Below are 16,576 nucleotides of genomic sequence, written 5' to 3'. Positions count from 1 at the left end.
TTACCATACACACTGTAATGAGAGTGATTAGTTAAGGTGAGCTATTACCAGCAGGAAAGGAAAAAAAACGTTTTGTAGTGGTAATCAAAATGGTCCATTTGCAGCAGTTGACAAGAAAGTGTGAGAAACAGTAGCGGGGTGGGAATAAACATGGGGAAATAGTTTACTTTCAGATGTCAAGAATTATAACATTCAAAAACTAGTCGGAGAACACTTCAATCTCCCTGGTCACTCGATTACACCTTCTTGTCAACTGCTGCAAATGGGCCATTTTGATTACCAGTACAAAAAGTGTTTTTTCTCTCCTGCTGGTAATAACTCACCTGAACTGATCACTCTCGTTAGAGTATGTATGGTAACACCCATTGTTTCATGTTCTGTGTGTGTGTGTATATATATATATATATCTCTTCCTACCATATTTTCCACTGCATGCATCTGATGAAGTGGGCTGTAGCCCACGAAAGCTTATGTTCAAATAAATTTGTTAGTCTCTAAGGTGCCACAAGTACTCCTGTTCTCTTCACAACTGTGCATAACTTTAATTTGACTATATTTCTAGTAAGTGTAAAATTATGAGTTACCTTATTGATGCCCATAGATATAAAAGGATCGTCAATGCAGCACAACTTGATATTACTGATTTCTGGCTTGCAAAATTTCCTGTTGATTAAAGTTTCATTTGTGCATACCAGATCCTCAGTGCTTTGCTGCAAGTATATCAAGGACGCCCAATTAGCCAGTCATTCTTTACTCCTGCTCCGACAACCTGTAATGCAGGCTTTTTTCTGTTAAGCAGACACCTCCCCCCTGGATGAATGGCCCAGAGCAAGCCATCCATCATTCCCTAAAATCAGAGGAATCAGTCACGATTTGTAAGAGTTTGCACTTAAGGATTAGAGTAGTGTAGAATGCACATTTCCAAGTCTGCTGGGCCAGAATCCTCAGGTGACTAAACATATTTTATGTTCTTCCTAAATCCTTTGGAAAATCAGGATTCCATGTTGTCTCTTTTATTTGTACCTTACTTCCTTGCTCCCTCTAGGAACTCAGTGGGGTTGATAAATAAGATGATAGAAAGTATGTCTCTGACTTCTTTTGGTGTAATACTTTAAAATGCTCTTTTGTCTACTTTCTATCTAGTGCATTGGCTGAAGATCAAAAAGGATGTGCTGAAGGAAAAGCCCAAGTTGCAATGCAGGAGACGGGTGCTGTGGCACACACAGCAGAGTCTTCCCAGTGTATGTCTGGAAAGAAAACCGTAGAAACATTAACCTCTCTTTTAAGGTGAGTGTTTCGGTGGCTAATGCCTTGAACAGTTCTAATACTTTCATTGCATCAGAGCAATTGCAGCTATTGATCTGGCCTTCACTGAGCAGTGCCATAATTTAAGTCTCTATTTCAAAGGTTCAGAAGGGAATCCAGATCGAATTGGAATGCTCTGTAGACTGCCAAAAATATTGCAAAAATTGGATCAGATCTTCAAAAGTGAATGCAATGCACTTCAGTGTGCCCAGCTTACATGTTTCTTCTCAGATGCACATACGTAAATTGGGGTCTACATAATTAGACTTTTGCAGAAGTTAGGCTCAGTTTTGAATATCTGGTCCATTAACTTTATTTCACAGTGCAGCTTGTATATTTAGAAAAATCAAGTTCAGTAAATGCTATGTAGCATGTACTAGCAAAGCTTTTAACAAGAACATGAATTTAACTGAGAATGAAATATATTCCTCTTTTAACCAGTTGAGTTCCTGTCTTTTGGTATTTGTGCAACTGTAATCCTAGTTTCCAGGATGTTGGCTCTTTTCCCGTCACACAACCTCACTGTAATGCCAGATTTAACAGGGTTGCATTTATCTGCCTTCGAAGCAAGGCGTGGGAGATAATCATTGCTGACCATAGTCCCCGTGGCTGACTATGGACTATTTCCCAAGCCACCAGGAAGTGAAAGACTGATTGTGTACCTTCTTGTGGATAGTGGGTTGGATCATAGGTGAAGGTGCCAAGTGGGGCCAAATGAGATGCCTGCTGCTGAAGAGATGGATCTTAGTGGCCATCTTAGTGGATTATTACCCCAATTGTCTACATAACACTTAGCAAAATGTAGTGTATGTGAAAAAACTTCAGAGATTTGGATTAGCAAAACTATGAAATTATTTCTTTTTGCATCTGTTCAATAGCAGTTGTCAGTTGTATCTTTAAGATTGTGAGTACACATATTATATAACCCACTTTGAGAGAGTGAGGAATCTTTCCCAGCTAAGTAGAACAAACATTCAAAACCAGTTGAATGTACTTTAACAGTCTTCAGAGGAGATATTGCTAGTTGTTGCTACTTTTGTTATTTGGAGAAGAAATACTATGTACAAGAAGAGAGGGGGTGTAAGCACACAGCTAAACACCTTAAAATATATTCCACCTTAACAAGAACGATGTTAAGTACGCATAAGCCAGTGGCTCTCAACCATTCCAGGAGTCTGATTTGTCTTGTGTAACCCAAGTTTCACCTCACTTAAAAACTATTTGCTTACAGAATCAGACATAAAAATACACCAGTGTCACAGCACACTATTAGTGAGAAATTGCTTACTTTCTCAGTTTGTCTGTGTGAAATGTTAGTTTGTACTGACTTCGCTAATACTTTTTATGTAGCCTGTTGTAAAACTAGGCAAATATCAAGATGAGTTGATGTACCCACTGGAAGAACTCTCTGTACCCCAGAGATACATATGCCAGTGGTTCTCAACCAAGGATACAAAGCATACAGAAACATAACAAATTAAAGTTAGAAATTTAGTGGACAAATAGCTGCTGCAGGAGAACGAGGTGAGATTTTAGCTTCATACATTAAACCATCTAGTAAAGTTGTAGATTAGAAGTAAATCAAAAGGATAAAACAACAGCCTTGTAATTATCATGTGGCAGAAATTGACCAGAAGTCCACTAAAATCACCCAAAGTACTAACTATTTCTTCAGGTGACAGCTCTGCCAATAATAATAAAAAAATGCATTAAAGCTATCCTTTCAGCCTAGTTCTTTAGGAAAGTGGTTGACTTAATGTGTTTGTATCAAAAGTAATTATCTGTATAGGCTTCTGAAATGCTGTCAACATCAGATTTTATGGCCAGGCTTTCGACAGATAAAATGAAACTTGTAGGAAACCCATTTCCCTTCCTCATTTGTTGCATAGTAATTGACTGAATAAAATGGGATCTTACAAGAGCTTACAATGGAGCTGTCATAAATGCTGGACTTCTGTCTTTGATCCTGCATATAGTTCAGTTGCTGGCGCTAACAGTGGAGAATTTAAAACGTAGGAAACAAAAACTGCATAGGAAATATTTAACTATTCAAGAATCAAATGCTCCAAAACAAAGATGACTGGGCTTGTGGTTAAGCCATGTAAATAACACAGTTATCAAATAACATTGTCACACACACTCCTCCATTCTCCCTGTTTCAGCTACCTTCTTTACCGCCGTGTCTGTAAAGGGAAACCACTATCCATTCAGCCAGTGGACTGAATTGGCTTTGGAGCCAAGCCACAGGTTCCAGAAAGGTTAATTCTTAGTATGGGCAAGTCACACTATCCCAAGGGCAGAGAACACTGCTATGCCACTTCCTTGGGCTGAGTGGATTGGCTGGGAGGGATTTTATTCTGTGACTTTCCAGGGACTAGATCAGAGCCTGGAGTCAGAACCTTAGTGCTGTTCTTGTCCTCTCCCACTGATTCACTGCGATTATGAAAGACACTTAACCTCTCTCTACCTCAATCTGTCTCTCTCTGAAAAATAGGGATGACACCTCTTTAAAATCTTTGGGCATCCTTGGTTAAAAGGGTATCTCTTAGTGTAAAATACTATTCCAGCCCATTTTTGGCATAGTACTGAAGACCTGAATTGAGAACTGCAGCAGAATTTCCAAAAATTATATCCAGGCCTCAGTTCCAGTTCCTTAATTTTAGAAACAATGGATTCCACAATGGATTGTGGCTTCCAGAGAAATTAATATTGTTTATTATTGTATATAGCTATTTGAAAAACAGGATATTATTTTTCCCAATTTGGTGGTGGTCATAAAAACTGTATTTTAAATCAAAATTGCCAACGTTGCAAAATTTCCACTAGCCTAAATAAAGTGTGTTACATTTTCAAGCAGTCTTTGGATGTATAGTTTTAATTTCTCTACAAATAATACGTTTTGTACTGAGTATGAGGCATTATAGTGCTATAAGCTTTTTCCTGGCATATCTAAAGCACAGTTTGCTTTGTTCCATAGAGTCCAATCCATGGTACCAGAGTAAGAGAGGTGTAGGTGTCTTAATAAGAAGCATTCTGACTGTGTCCCCTAGTCTCCACAGTACAAGACTTGAGGTTAAAGGAATCTTGGATACTGACACATAGCACATTTTGTTGACATTTTTTAGGGAAGTCCTGCTGTATTTTTTGCCAGATTGCAAACTGTCAAGAGAACAGCTTAATTGCATGTCTGCTGAGAATCTTGTATCTATGTTTAAGGTATGTGAACTTGTAGTTTAAGTCTGTGTGTGTTCTAATGGGTAATAGAATGGTTCCAGTTTAAAAAGTTCACACGTGCGTTCCGCACCTCAGTATCTAAGAACATAGCCTTTCCGAATCCCAGGATGGGGGAACATCCTGATTTCTTAAAGACTACGTGTTCGTAAATTTTCATAGTGACCACTGTGTGGAGCCTTTTTTTTCCCTAAAGTCACTTGTTTGAATCTGCCCAGATTGATGATAATCTCAAATAACCTGACAGCTGTTGTATGGAACTGTGTGAAATTAGGTGTTCTTCAGTGAACAGATGTCCACATCATAAAATCACTCCTCCTGTTGCTACTCATACAATATTTAAAAACTGGGGACCAGGAAAGAAGAGTCTTAAATACACTGATTTTAATGCATCCAGGTATCTTGTTTAACTGTGTTAAGAATTGGGACACAGTTGCAGGAGTTAGAAAAGTCTTACAAGCTTAGTGTAATGTATTTTAGGTGTTTTTTTTCCTATACAGCAGTTTTGAAGATAAATTTTAGTTTCCAAAGAAAAAATATTCCAGTTTGAAGTAATAGGTAATAATGGTTTGCACAACCTCTTAAATATGAAAGGTTTGTTTTATACAGTGTTGTTGTATCCATGTTTTTCCCAGGATGTTAGAGAGACAAGGTGAGTGAGGTAATACCTTTACTGGACCAACTTCTGTTGGTAAGAGAGACACAAGCTTTTGAGCTTACATAAAGCTCTTCTTCAGGTCAGGATTTGTTTTGGTTTTTCTGTGAAGCAGTGCCTAAGCCAATGGTCAGCACATACTGCTAGGGACCAGGTCCTGCATCCACTGAAGTCAGCAAAAAACTCCCATTGACTTCAGTGGACTCAGGGACAGACCTGTGGAGGTCTAAATAAAATTGGCTTGATAGTGCATATTGGTCCCACAAACTAGGTCTGTAAAGGACACCATTGGCTTCTTCTATTTTTAGGAAGGGAAAATGTACCTTTACTCCCACCCTTAGTTCCTTTGAAAACAAAGGGAGATTAAGGCGTGGAGTAAAATTCGTGAACAGGGAGTAACTCTTAGGTAGAATCAGACCCTAAGGTTGCAATGTTCTGTCCAGACTGGTTTCCATAAGATGAATTATTGCCCTCCTCCCATAGTCAATTTGTCATCTATGTGTTTCTGAAGTTACTTTGTATGACAATAGGAAATTTATCAGAGAGAACTGGTACAGCTTTAAAATGACAGTCAAGGATCAAATAGCCCTTGCATTCAGTGTTTGGATCGCTTGCCTCGACAACCAAATTGAACTTTAAAAATAAATACAAAAAGTTTCTGAGAAAATGCCTCCTACATATTGGTAAAGTTTCTTGGCATTGCCAGCCAGATGTGCCCACTACTAGGGACAACGTATTGGGAGAAAAGTCAGCAGTTGGTTATGTTAAGTCCATTTACATGTAGGTAGAATTTTCTAACATTTGACACAAAGGAACTCTGCAGTACAACGTGTGATGTTGCTCTCCAGCAATTAGACCATAGAGAAGATAAGAAGACCTATTATTATAGCTGGCTAGAGGAATTTTCCTTTGATCAAGTGATAAAGACTTATCTTCTTAGTACTAGAGGATGGAAGGTTCGTCAGGTTTGCATGACTCATCCCATCACTGTTTTCTGCACCTTTTAGAGGTTTTTACACCTCAACCTTACCTTAAAGATGTAGGTGAATAACTCAGTTGTGGGGAATGTTTCACTATCCTCCAGTGGGCACTAAAGATTTGCTTTGCCTCTTTGGAGCTCTTGCAATGATTCTTAGAAACCTGCATTTCTCTTCTCCCAGGTCCTCCTGAGCTGGCTGGCTGACTGACTTTGATCCTTGCCCTCCTTTTTCCTCGTTTCTGTATTTGCTTCTGTTTAGCTGCTTATTATTATACAAATGTTTCTTCACTCCTGCTAAGCTCATGCATAAGCTTAATATCCTCACTATAAATATTAATTCTGCTTTATTTATAAAAATAGCCACAGGGGCCTTCAGAACAACTAAAGAAGCCAACATTGTGCTGCAGCCAGGTAAAATTATTTTATGTAATTCGTTTGTATTCTAAACTGATGTTACATCAGAGAGTAATTTTTTGTGTGTTGGTTTCCAAGGAAAAGAGCATTCTTTCATATTAATTATTGAATTAATTAACAGCAGTACATATAATACCCAAGAGACGCATTCTCCTCCAATGATATACAGTGCATAGAAAAGGTTAAATTTAGGTCAGTAAAATGGGGTTTATATTTTGCCTTCAGTTATGCCCTTGCAGTCAGAGGTACTTATTGGCATGACGAAGCATAGAATTTAGCCCACTTATTCTTCTTTGAGTAGTTGCAGACCTGTATTCCACTCAGGTGTGTGCAGGCCCAGCTCACCGAAACCAGAGAAATTCACTTAGCAGTACCTGTCAAGGCAGTGCTCACGCCCTGCCAGGGCTACTTGAGGCCTGCACTGCTCCAACCTCCTCAGTAATTTCTTACCGCCCACAGTTTGAGTCAGAGCGTTCCGTGTGGTACAGTAACTCCTCACTTAAAGTTATCCCAGTTAACATTGTTTCGTTGTTACGTTGCTGATCAATTAGATAATATGCTCATTTAAAGTGGCACAATGCGCCCTTATAACTTTGTTTGTTTGGCAGCCACCTGCTTTGTCCACTGCTTGCAGGAAGAGCAGCCCTTTGCAGCTAGCTGGTGGGGGCTTGAACCAGGGTGGACTGGCAGCCCCCCCATCAGCTCCCTGCTCCCCTAAGTTCCCTGTGTGGCAGCCGCCCAGCAGGCTATCAATTGCCGGCAGTTCAGCTGTCCCGCCCCCCACTGCCATGTGTTGCTCCTGTCCTCTGCCTTGGAGCTGCTCCTGGGAACCTCCTGTTTGCTGTGCAAGGGGAGAGGGTCGGTGCCAATGGTGGAAGACGGGTGCCAATGTCAGGGTGTCCCCCTCCTCCCTGCTCCTGCCCCTCACTTACCTCTTCTCCATAGAGCGGGGGGACACGATAGGGCTCAGGACGGAGGGAGCTTGCTGGCCACAGCTGCTGTCTCAACTTCCTGATCTGCTTAAAAAGGCAGTATACTTAGAGTGGTGTCAGCATACTTAAAGGGGCAGTATGCATCTCTCTCTCTCACACAGGGTGTGTGTCTCTGTCTGCCATGCTGTCTCCCCTCCCTCCATTTGTGCTGCCTTATAGAGTGTGAGGCTACATTAACAACAATGTGTTAACCCTTGAGGGCTCAGCCAAATGCTAGTTCATCATTTAGCGGTAAGGTATTCACTGGGAAATATCCCACTTTCTTCCACCCTCTAACTTCGCCACCTCAACCAAGCTTCACAGTCATCATTGCTGTGTACAGTATTAACTTGTTTGTTTATACTGTGTGTGTGTGTTGTGTGTGTGTGTGTATGTATATATATATAGAGAGAGAGAGAGTATAGTTTTTTGTCTGGTGAAAAAAAATCCCTGGAACCTAGCTCCCTGCCCCCCCACTCCATTTACATGAATTCTAATGGGGAAATTGGATTTGCTTAACATCGTTTTGCTTAAAGTCACATTTTTCAGGAACGTAACTACAACATTAAGCGAGGAGTTACTGTATCTTACCTCACACTTCTGTTGTTCTCTCAGAGAGTTTATTCTCGGTATTTTGTATATAGTTAGTAGTAGTACCCTTAGTGTTAGATTACTTAGTGTAATAGTTGGATTTTACCTGGTGCAAAACCTTTGCTAGGTTTCAAGCACTATCTCTCATGTAGAGTAGCTATCCTCAAGAGTAATTTACATGCTCAGTGCTTATTGTGCCTGAGAAGGGCATATTGAAGAGAAAGTACTCCATTTGCAGGTCCTTCAAAAAGAGGATACTGGTGACTAGAGACTTATGCTTGGCCCAGCACCCTGTGGAGTAAGCCATGAGGCCCACTTTGGTGTTGGGATCCTCCTCAGATTGCCTGACCCTTCAGCAGGCTTTGATGCCACCGCAAGACTCTGATTCTTCTCCAATGGGAAGGAAGAGATTGTTTTCCTTCTTGTCCACCCCAAGAAAGAAGGCTCAGAAAACCAACAGTAGTCATTCCAAGGCTCAGGGAGATTCTACCTCCTCTTCTAAGAGGAGTGTTGGGCAACAGCAGGATTCTTCAAGTATTCAGAATAGAGCTGGGCTGTCTTCCCGCTCTCCAGTATCAAGACGATGTCATTCTAGCACTGTACCATAGACTTCACTACGGTCCATGGTGCAGCTGTTGAGTCCGGTACTGACAACACCAGTCTCAGCACTGACCCTATCAACCCCACAGTCTCAGATTTACTTTGCCTCTCTGTGCTAGACTCACCTGTGATACAGGAATCCTCAGCTGTGTGGTGTCTTCTGCAGTCCTGGGACTATCAGATTTGACTGTATCAGAATACAAGTTGTTGGTGTGGTCATCTCCAACACTGTTTAAAAATCAGACTGCAAAGACAAGATTAGTTTCCATAGCAACACTGAGAGATCCATTGTCAGTATCAGTTCCATTTTTGGCTCTAGAGACCATTTCATTTTGTACAGGCAAGAGCTACACATTCGGTACTGGCTTCTACTTCAATACTGATATTCTTTTCAGTACTGGGTGTTAGTGTTGCCTCAATGACACCACCAGTTTTCCAGGCTCTGGCTTCTGTGCCTTCATTGGTACCAAGGTGGCCCATGTACTGGGCTTCAGACAAGTCAGAGCATGTGATGGCTTCACCAGGATGGCTCCTCCGTTCCCTTCAGACTATTTGGAATGTTCCTCACATTTGAGTTCAGAGACATCTTCTGCTTCTCTTTTTCTGTCCAGACACCAATTTCAAAAGTTTTGAGAGCACCAGGGGATCCCCGTCAGCACTGAGATCAGTACTGTTTTCGCAGTAGAGAAGGCAGTTTTTGGCTTGGTTCCTGCTGGCCACCAGTGCCATATTACTTCCCTCAGTGGCCTTCATGGAACCCTTGGGATGTCCCTCAATCTTCAGGGTTCGATCCTCTTCTCATTCCAGAGAATGTTGCCAAACCCACCTGCTGTCTCACTTCCTGAACCAACTAGGCTCGAGACTCATACTGAGGTTGCTTCTTCTGAGCTGGAACAGACTAAGCCTTTGTTGCAGGAGTAAACGGGGTCACTTTGGGCCTACTTCCTTCTTCATCTTCCTTACCAGACGATTGCACTATGCCAGATTCATCTTCTGTGCCTAAAGACTGTGTCTGATCAAGATCTCCTTAGGGGAATGGCTACAGTCTTGGCATTCAGGCCGAGTTCATTCAGGAGAATACCCATAAGTTGGTGCACATTCTCTGGTCATCAGTTTCAGGGAGAGTAGCTCTACCTATAAATGAAGTACTTTTGGGAAATGGCATTATGTCCCTATGCAGAGTTTTGAGTGCTTCTATTAATATCCAGCATTCAACCTTGTCTTTACAAATGTGCATTGCTAATCTTCAGGCACTGTTATCAAAATATAAACTTGTAAATTGGAAGGCTGCGTCCAAATTTAGAGACAAATTGCCAGAATCCTCCAGGGAAGAGTTTTTAAGGCCCTCATTGTGGAAGGTTGTCTGTTGTCAAAGATGTTGCTGCAGTGAGCATGGCATGTAGCGGACGCCTACTCCAAGATTATGTCCTCTGCTGTAACAATGAGAAGAGCTTTGTTACAGAACTCTGACATACCTCTGGAGGTCCAGCAAGGCGCAGAGGACCTACCTTTTGATGGCCAGTTTCTGTTTTCGGAAAAGACTGATGAGATGCTACATTCATTTAAGGACTTGTTGAGCTACTTTCATTGTGGGTTTATAACCCAGTGATTGAGAGGACTCATTATGGAGGTCAGCAGCAGCAATACCATAAATATTCCCAGCTGTATTTCAGGAGTTGGCTTACCTTGCTAGACAGCACGACTTCTCCAGAAAGTGACACGATTTGCACAGGTGAAGGCTTTCCAGTTCTAACTTGAACCAACTCTCTCATCCTCTATCGGTCATTTAGACTCTCCTACCAAGGGCAACTTACCAGTTGTCAACTTCCAGACCAATTCCCTGCCATTTGGGGACAGACTGTCCTGCTTCTACGGTGCTTAGGAAACAACAACCACAGGCAAATGGTCCTAAGCACTGTGAGATGGAGTCATGCTATCCAATTCCCCCTTCTCACTCCCATGCCCCACCTCTTTTCAGGGACTTCTCTCATGAGTCACTGCTCCTTTAGGCAGTAGTGATCGCTTGTCAGGAGAATCAGAATTCACGTCATCCCTTGCCTGGATGATTGGTTACTGAAAGGCAAGTCCGAAGCACAAGTCTGAGGCACAAGTCCTCCATCACATCCAGTTCATACTATGTCTCTTTGATCGACTGGGCCTGATTTTGAGCAAAGGAAAATCACTATTAATTCTAATGCAAAGAATCAAGTTCATTGTGGCCCTACTAGACTCTACAAGTTCCAGGGCTTTCTGCCAAATGAATAATTTCAAATAATTCTTCATCTGTGTCTGTCCTTCCAGTTTCACCCTTCAGCTATGGCATGCTTATGCCTGACGTTACTAAGTTATGTGGCTGCCTGCACTTACACACTCCAGCAAGCAAGTTTGTGCCTTCGTCCTCTTAAATCATGGTTGAAGTTGATCTATCACCCATCTTCAGCCATTGGACAGGCTTGTCCAAGTGCCACTGGTGATCCTGGAGTACCTAGAATGGTAGGCACATCAGAGCAGTGTGTGCAAGGGTGCTCCTTTTGCCCATCCTCCACTAACCCGGACTATAGTTACCGAAGCCTACACAATAGGTAGGGGGATGCATCTAGGGACATTGAAAGTTTAGGGTTTATTGGTAGAACAGGAAGCTTCCCTTTGTGTCAATATCCTGGAACTTCAAGAGGTTTACAATACATGTCAGGCCTTTTGGGCTCAGATCAAAGGGACAGCAGTTCACATGCTTACCAACAATACCACTATATTGTATTATGTGAGCAATCAAGGAGGAGCCCACTCTAACCAGCTCTGTCAGGGAGCAAAACAGTTTTGGCATTTTTTCTAGCAATGAAGACTCATTCCCACAGCTACACACTTGTTGGGAGTTCAGAATCAGTTGGCTGATCACCTCAGAAGGAATTTCTTCCAAAATGGCAAATGGTCCATGAAGAGCACTGTGCTGCAGTCCATTTTCAAAGAATGGGGCATTCTGATGATGGACTTGTTTGTAATAAAAGACAACAAGAACTTCAGTCAGTTTTGCTCTGGAGCTAGACTTGATCCAGACTCACTAACTGACATCTCCCATTTGAATTGGAGATCAGCACTGATGTGTGCTTTCCCCCCAATCCCGCTTATCCCTCATCCCTCAGGTTATTCTAAAACTGAAGGGAGATCATGCCAAACTGATACTCATTGTTTCAGCTTAGCCAAGATGATGTTGGGTCTCCAATGGTCTATCTGTCTGACTTCCCAGAACTCTTCCCCTCATGCCCTGCTGACACGACTCCACAGTCAGATATGGCATCCAGTGCTGAGCAGTCTGCACCTAACAGCCTGGATACTCCATGCATAGTGAAGAGGAAAAGTGATGTTCAGAAGCAGTGCAGCGAGTCCTACTTACTTAGTAGAAGGTTTTCTACTATTCTACCTATTTGGCTGAGTGGAAACATTTTTCAATTTGGTCATTGGCTTTGGGAATTTGGCCAGTGCTAGCACATATTCAGGACATTTTGGATTACCTGGTATATCTTCAGTCCTCAGGTCTGTTACTCAGCTAGTTGAGGGTCCTCTTAGTGGCAATTTTAGCATTTCATCCTCCAATCCAAGGGAAGTTGGTATTATCCAGTTCCATGGTAGTTAGATTTCTAAAATGTGTTGTCTACCTCTTTTTGACTGTGAAAGAAATTATTCCCTTTTGGGACTTCAGTACTATACTGGCTGCCCTCATAAGTCCTCTGTTTGAGCCCCTAGCAACTTTTCCCATATTTCCTTTGCCAAAAGACAGCTTTTTTTATTGCCAGAACTTCTATGAGGAGAGTTAGTGAGCTGCAGACCCTAATGGTGAAGCCTCCAATTACAGTTTTTCAAAGGCAAGGTGGCCTGGAGGCCATACCCTATGTTTTTGTCTAACAGAGTTTTCATATTTTCACCTTAACCAAACAATTATACTTACCTGAATTTTTTCCTAAGACTCACTCAAATGTGGATGAGAGAAGCACTTTCTGTCCTTGGATGCAAGACAATCCTTGGCGGTCTGTGTAGAAAGGACTACACTGTTCCATGCATCACCTCAACTTTTTATCTCTTGTGTGAATTGGATGAAGGGTCAGGTGGTTTCCACACAGATGATTTCCAGATGGATTACTTCCTGCACTACAAGAGGATGTGGGGTAGCTCAGGCCACACTTCCACAGAGGTGGTTGGCTCATTTGATGAGGGCCCAAAAGACTTCAGTTTGGTTTTTCAGTGACATTTCTATATTATAAATTTGCAGGGGCACTTCCTGGTCTTTCATACAGACTTTTACCAAGCATTATGCTATTTCAGCTGCATCTAGATCAGAAGCAAACTTTGGAAAGCTGGTTGCAGTCATTGTTTCAATAGATTCTGAGCCCCCCTCCTACGAGTACTGCTTATGAGTCACCTGAACGGAATACATGTCTGCAACCACTCAAAGAAAAAACGGTTGCCTGCCTGTACTGTAATGGTTGTTGTTTGAGTGGGTGCAGACATGTATTCCATGCCCCACCCTCCATCTTCTCTGCATTAGAGTCTTCACCCTTGGATTCCTATGTAAAGGAACTAAGAGGGTGTCAGGGCAGCACTGCCTTCAAGAGCCCTGGGAAGGAATGCGAGGAGCCAGAGCGTGCGAGCGTCACCTCGATAGGTACTGTTAAGCAGAGTCCCCTGGCTTCAGCATGCTGGGTGTGCGCATGCCTTAGTGGAATACACATCTACACTCACATCTCAAAGAACAACAGTTACAGTACAGGGAGGTAGCTCTTTTTTTCTATTTACAAACTTATTCTAGATTGCCTCTTTTCAGATAAGTAAATTTTTTAAAATGTGGTAAGCACTGTGACTGCCAGTGCCCTAACTGTAAAATAAGGGATGCTGATCTTTTTGGAACCAGACATTTGCTCAAAGAACTATTCCATGAATTATGTTTAATGTAAATGTCTAATAAGAATAGTTATGCGGAAGCACAGCTATAAGGATCAATTAATTTTTTACAAACTAGAGCAGTTAAATGATATAAGAACTATGATAAAGGCAGAATTAGTGCATTAAAATTCAATTGTATAGGCTCATGCTGATCGTTCTTATTGACAAAGGTAGTTCATTAATTTCCGTGGGGATTATTTACAGGAACAAGGGCTTGTCATGTAAGTAAGGGAATGTGATTTCATACCCTTAGTGTGTTATACAATCCTAATATGTCCATTATCTGTTGTTATTAATGAGAGTTGAGGATTGTTAATGTAATCTTCATGCTGTTTGCAGCTGTAAATAAACACTAACCGTGAGATTTGCAAGGGATTAAACTAATTTCTTAATATCCTCCTATCTCCCCAGGCCCTTTTCTCTTTCCCAAGCTATCGATTCAAGTATCAGTTCTAAGTGAATAAAAATGGGACTAGGGAGGTTTGATTGGTTGGGACGGGTGTTTTGGTTCTTAAAAAGCCATTTAGTGAGTCTAGAGGATATGTTGAGGATTCCCTTCTCCGAACACTGTAATAAAATAGCTGAGTGGAACCTGGTTGATTTCACATACTGCACACTTAACGTCTGTTTCTTATGCTAGATAGCTATGTTATGTGAGATTAAACCTCCCAAAATCCTTCTAGAGCCAAATTATTATTTTCTCCTATTTCTCTTCAAATTATTATTGGCAAATGGACTCTAATTTAAGAGTTGCAGATAGATGAACATGAATCCTTCCTGCACCATCAGCTGTCTCTCACAGTTCCACCATTTCTGCCTATCCTGCGCATCTTGTTTCATATCCTTCATGTTGGTCAATTTGATAAATTAGTAGTGAGTAATTTCTCCCTTCTAAAAACAATTATAAATGTATATTTATTGTATTTCTTAATACAAATATATCTGAGTTGGTTTTGCTGCTTTTAGATCAAATAAAATGCCTGCGTACCTCTATCTCCAGGTCATGAAAGACTATTTTGTTCAGCATGAGAATAAAATACTGAGAAAAATTCAGTCCCTAACGCGCCATTCCTATGAAGTAGCATATGTTAGTGAACTGCAACAGAGACACTGTGAGATACAAATAAAAGCTACTCAAGAAAAACTGAAGACCCTTCGGGAGAAGACGTCAGAGCTAATAAGGCGAATTCACCCAGTGAGTGGTATTTAATTCAAATATTTATTATTAATGAGATTTTGGTATTTTTCATCAGGAAAAAAGTGCAATTTGTCCTGGATTAGCTGTTTCAGACTACAGTGTCTCTGTCAGAATAAGTGTCTGTGCACATGGATTTTTAAAACAAATGATGCTGCACAGACTGGAAAGAATCTAGCGTCACTTAGATGCCAAGTTAGGTTGGCAATAGGGCAGTTTAAAATAACGCCCTTTTACTTGTAAACTGAGCAGTTTTTGTTCTGGAATCATTAACATACTATCTGAAAAAGACTCTAAAATGGTTTACAGCAGAGTACAACACACCCCTACTATTGAGGAGTGTTGGTAGACTATTGACTATTATACCAAACAAATGATTGTATATTAAACATAAGATTTTCTTTGAAGCATAGTGCTGCTGAATACCCAATCCATGTTATTCAACTTTAATTTGTGTAATATCAAGTGTATTTAATTATTTTCAGTATCATTAACCAAAAGGCTATAAGGAAGTAATTTAGTAATTTCTTAGTATTCTCATTTATGAGGTATAATTTCTTTCCCCCCTATTTTTTAGGTGAAGTGATGTTTTGTCTGTAATGTTTGAGCCAATCCCATGATGAAGGCAACAGTGTCGCCAAAATGCTTATATAGAGAGTTTTAGTAGAACTAGAATAGCACCTAAATAATCCAGCTGACAATTGGAAAACAACATATGAAATTAGTTTTCAAAGGTATATAATAAACTTTACAAGAGTCTCTGGAACTGAATAAAAAGGGCAACCAGTACAGACCCAAGAATTAGAAGTTAATTACCATTTACTCAAGTCCTTGGTGTGAATTGTCATAGCTTCATCGAAACCATTGGAGCTGTGACAATTACAACAGCTGAAGATGCTGGCATATTTCTAAATGTAAATATAAATATTGAAGTGTGACAGATCATTTAAATGGCACTTCTGGTTAGACACTTTCTAATTAATATTGCAGTGATGAAGATTATAATTAACTCAGAACCCTACTCCATCTTCTGTATATATACTGTTGGCCATATCCTCATTTGATGTAAATCATCTTAGCTCTGTTAAAGTCAATGGTAATCTTACAATTGACTTAAATGGAACCAGAATTTGGCCCTAAATGCATCATGTATTAATTGGCGGGTAGGTTCTTGTGCATTGATGTGAATTGTGCCCTTGGAGAGCAGAAATAGTGACCTGCTCGTGTGCTGTATACTAAATTACAGACTTACAACTTGCCAATAAGGTCTACATGTCTTCATGTGTAAAGACATTACAAGGCTTCAAAGAATGATAGCAGATTCTAGCAGATTAATTTAACATGGAAGTAGCCAGATCTGGGAGCACTAAAAGGGTATGTGAGAAAACAAAGCTAAAGTACAAATAAGAAATCTAAAAAGTAAAGTTTGCAAGGCACTCATAGTGATGGGAAGTAAACTGGATTTGCTCTGGGGTCTCTCCAGGCATCAGCCTGAGACATGGTCATCTTCAGTACTAGCTGAGGTCTTTTTAGTCCAAAGTGCTGCTACTCCTACTTTGGAGAAACCAGAAACAGTATAGGATAAAGAAAAAGCAAATCAAATTTTCCTCTAATCAATTTACTTTACTTTACAGAAGTCGTTGACAGAACTCAGGAAGTATTGCCAGTCAGTCAAGGAAAAACATGACCTTTCTCTTGAG

The 16,576-nt window shown here is 40.8% G+C and overlaps 1 protein-coding gene across 5 annotated transcripts in view; it reads left to right on the top strand.

Annotated features, from left to right (window-relative positions):
* LOC123362615 (MORC family CW-type zinc finger protein 1-like) overlaps window positions 1-16,576 on the top strand; it is a 95,501-nt gene that overhangs the window by 76,909 nt on the left and 2,016 nt on the right. For all 5 annotated transcript variants that reach the window (XM_045003009.1, XM_045003008.1, XM_045003010.1 and 2 more), the window contains 5 exons: window positions 1,144-1,287; window positions 4,431-4,521; window positions 6,531-6,581; window positions 14,682-14,876; window positions 16,511-16,576. In XM_045003009.1, coding sequence (XP_044858944.1) covers window positions 1,144-1,287; window positions 4,431-4,521; window positions 6,531-6,581; window positions 14,682-14,876; window positions 16,511-16,576 — 547 coding nt within the window. The remainder of the gene's footprint in view (window positions 1-1,143; window positions 1,288-4,430; window positions 4,522-6,530; window positions 6,582-14,681; window positions 14,877-16,510) is intronic.

The sequence above is a fragment of the Mauremys mutica genome, chromosome 2 (genome assembly GCF_020497125.1).
Source record: "Mauremys mutica isolate MM-2020 ecotype Southern chromosome 2, ASM2049712v1, whole genome shotgun sequence".
NCBI lineage: Eukaryota > Metazoa > Chordata > Testudines > Geoemydidae > Mauremys > Mauremys mutica.
The sequence above is the reverse complement of the archived record's forward strand: the minus strand, read 5'-3'. Positions and strand labels throughout refer to the sequence as shown.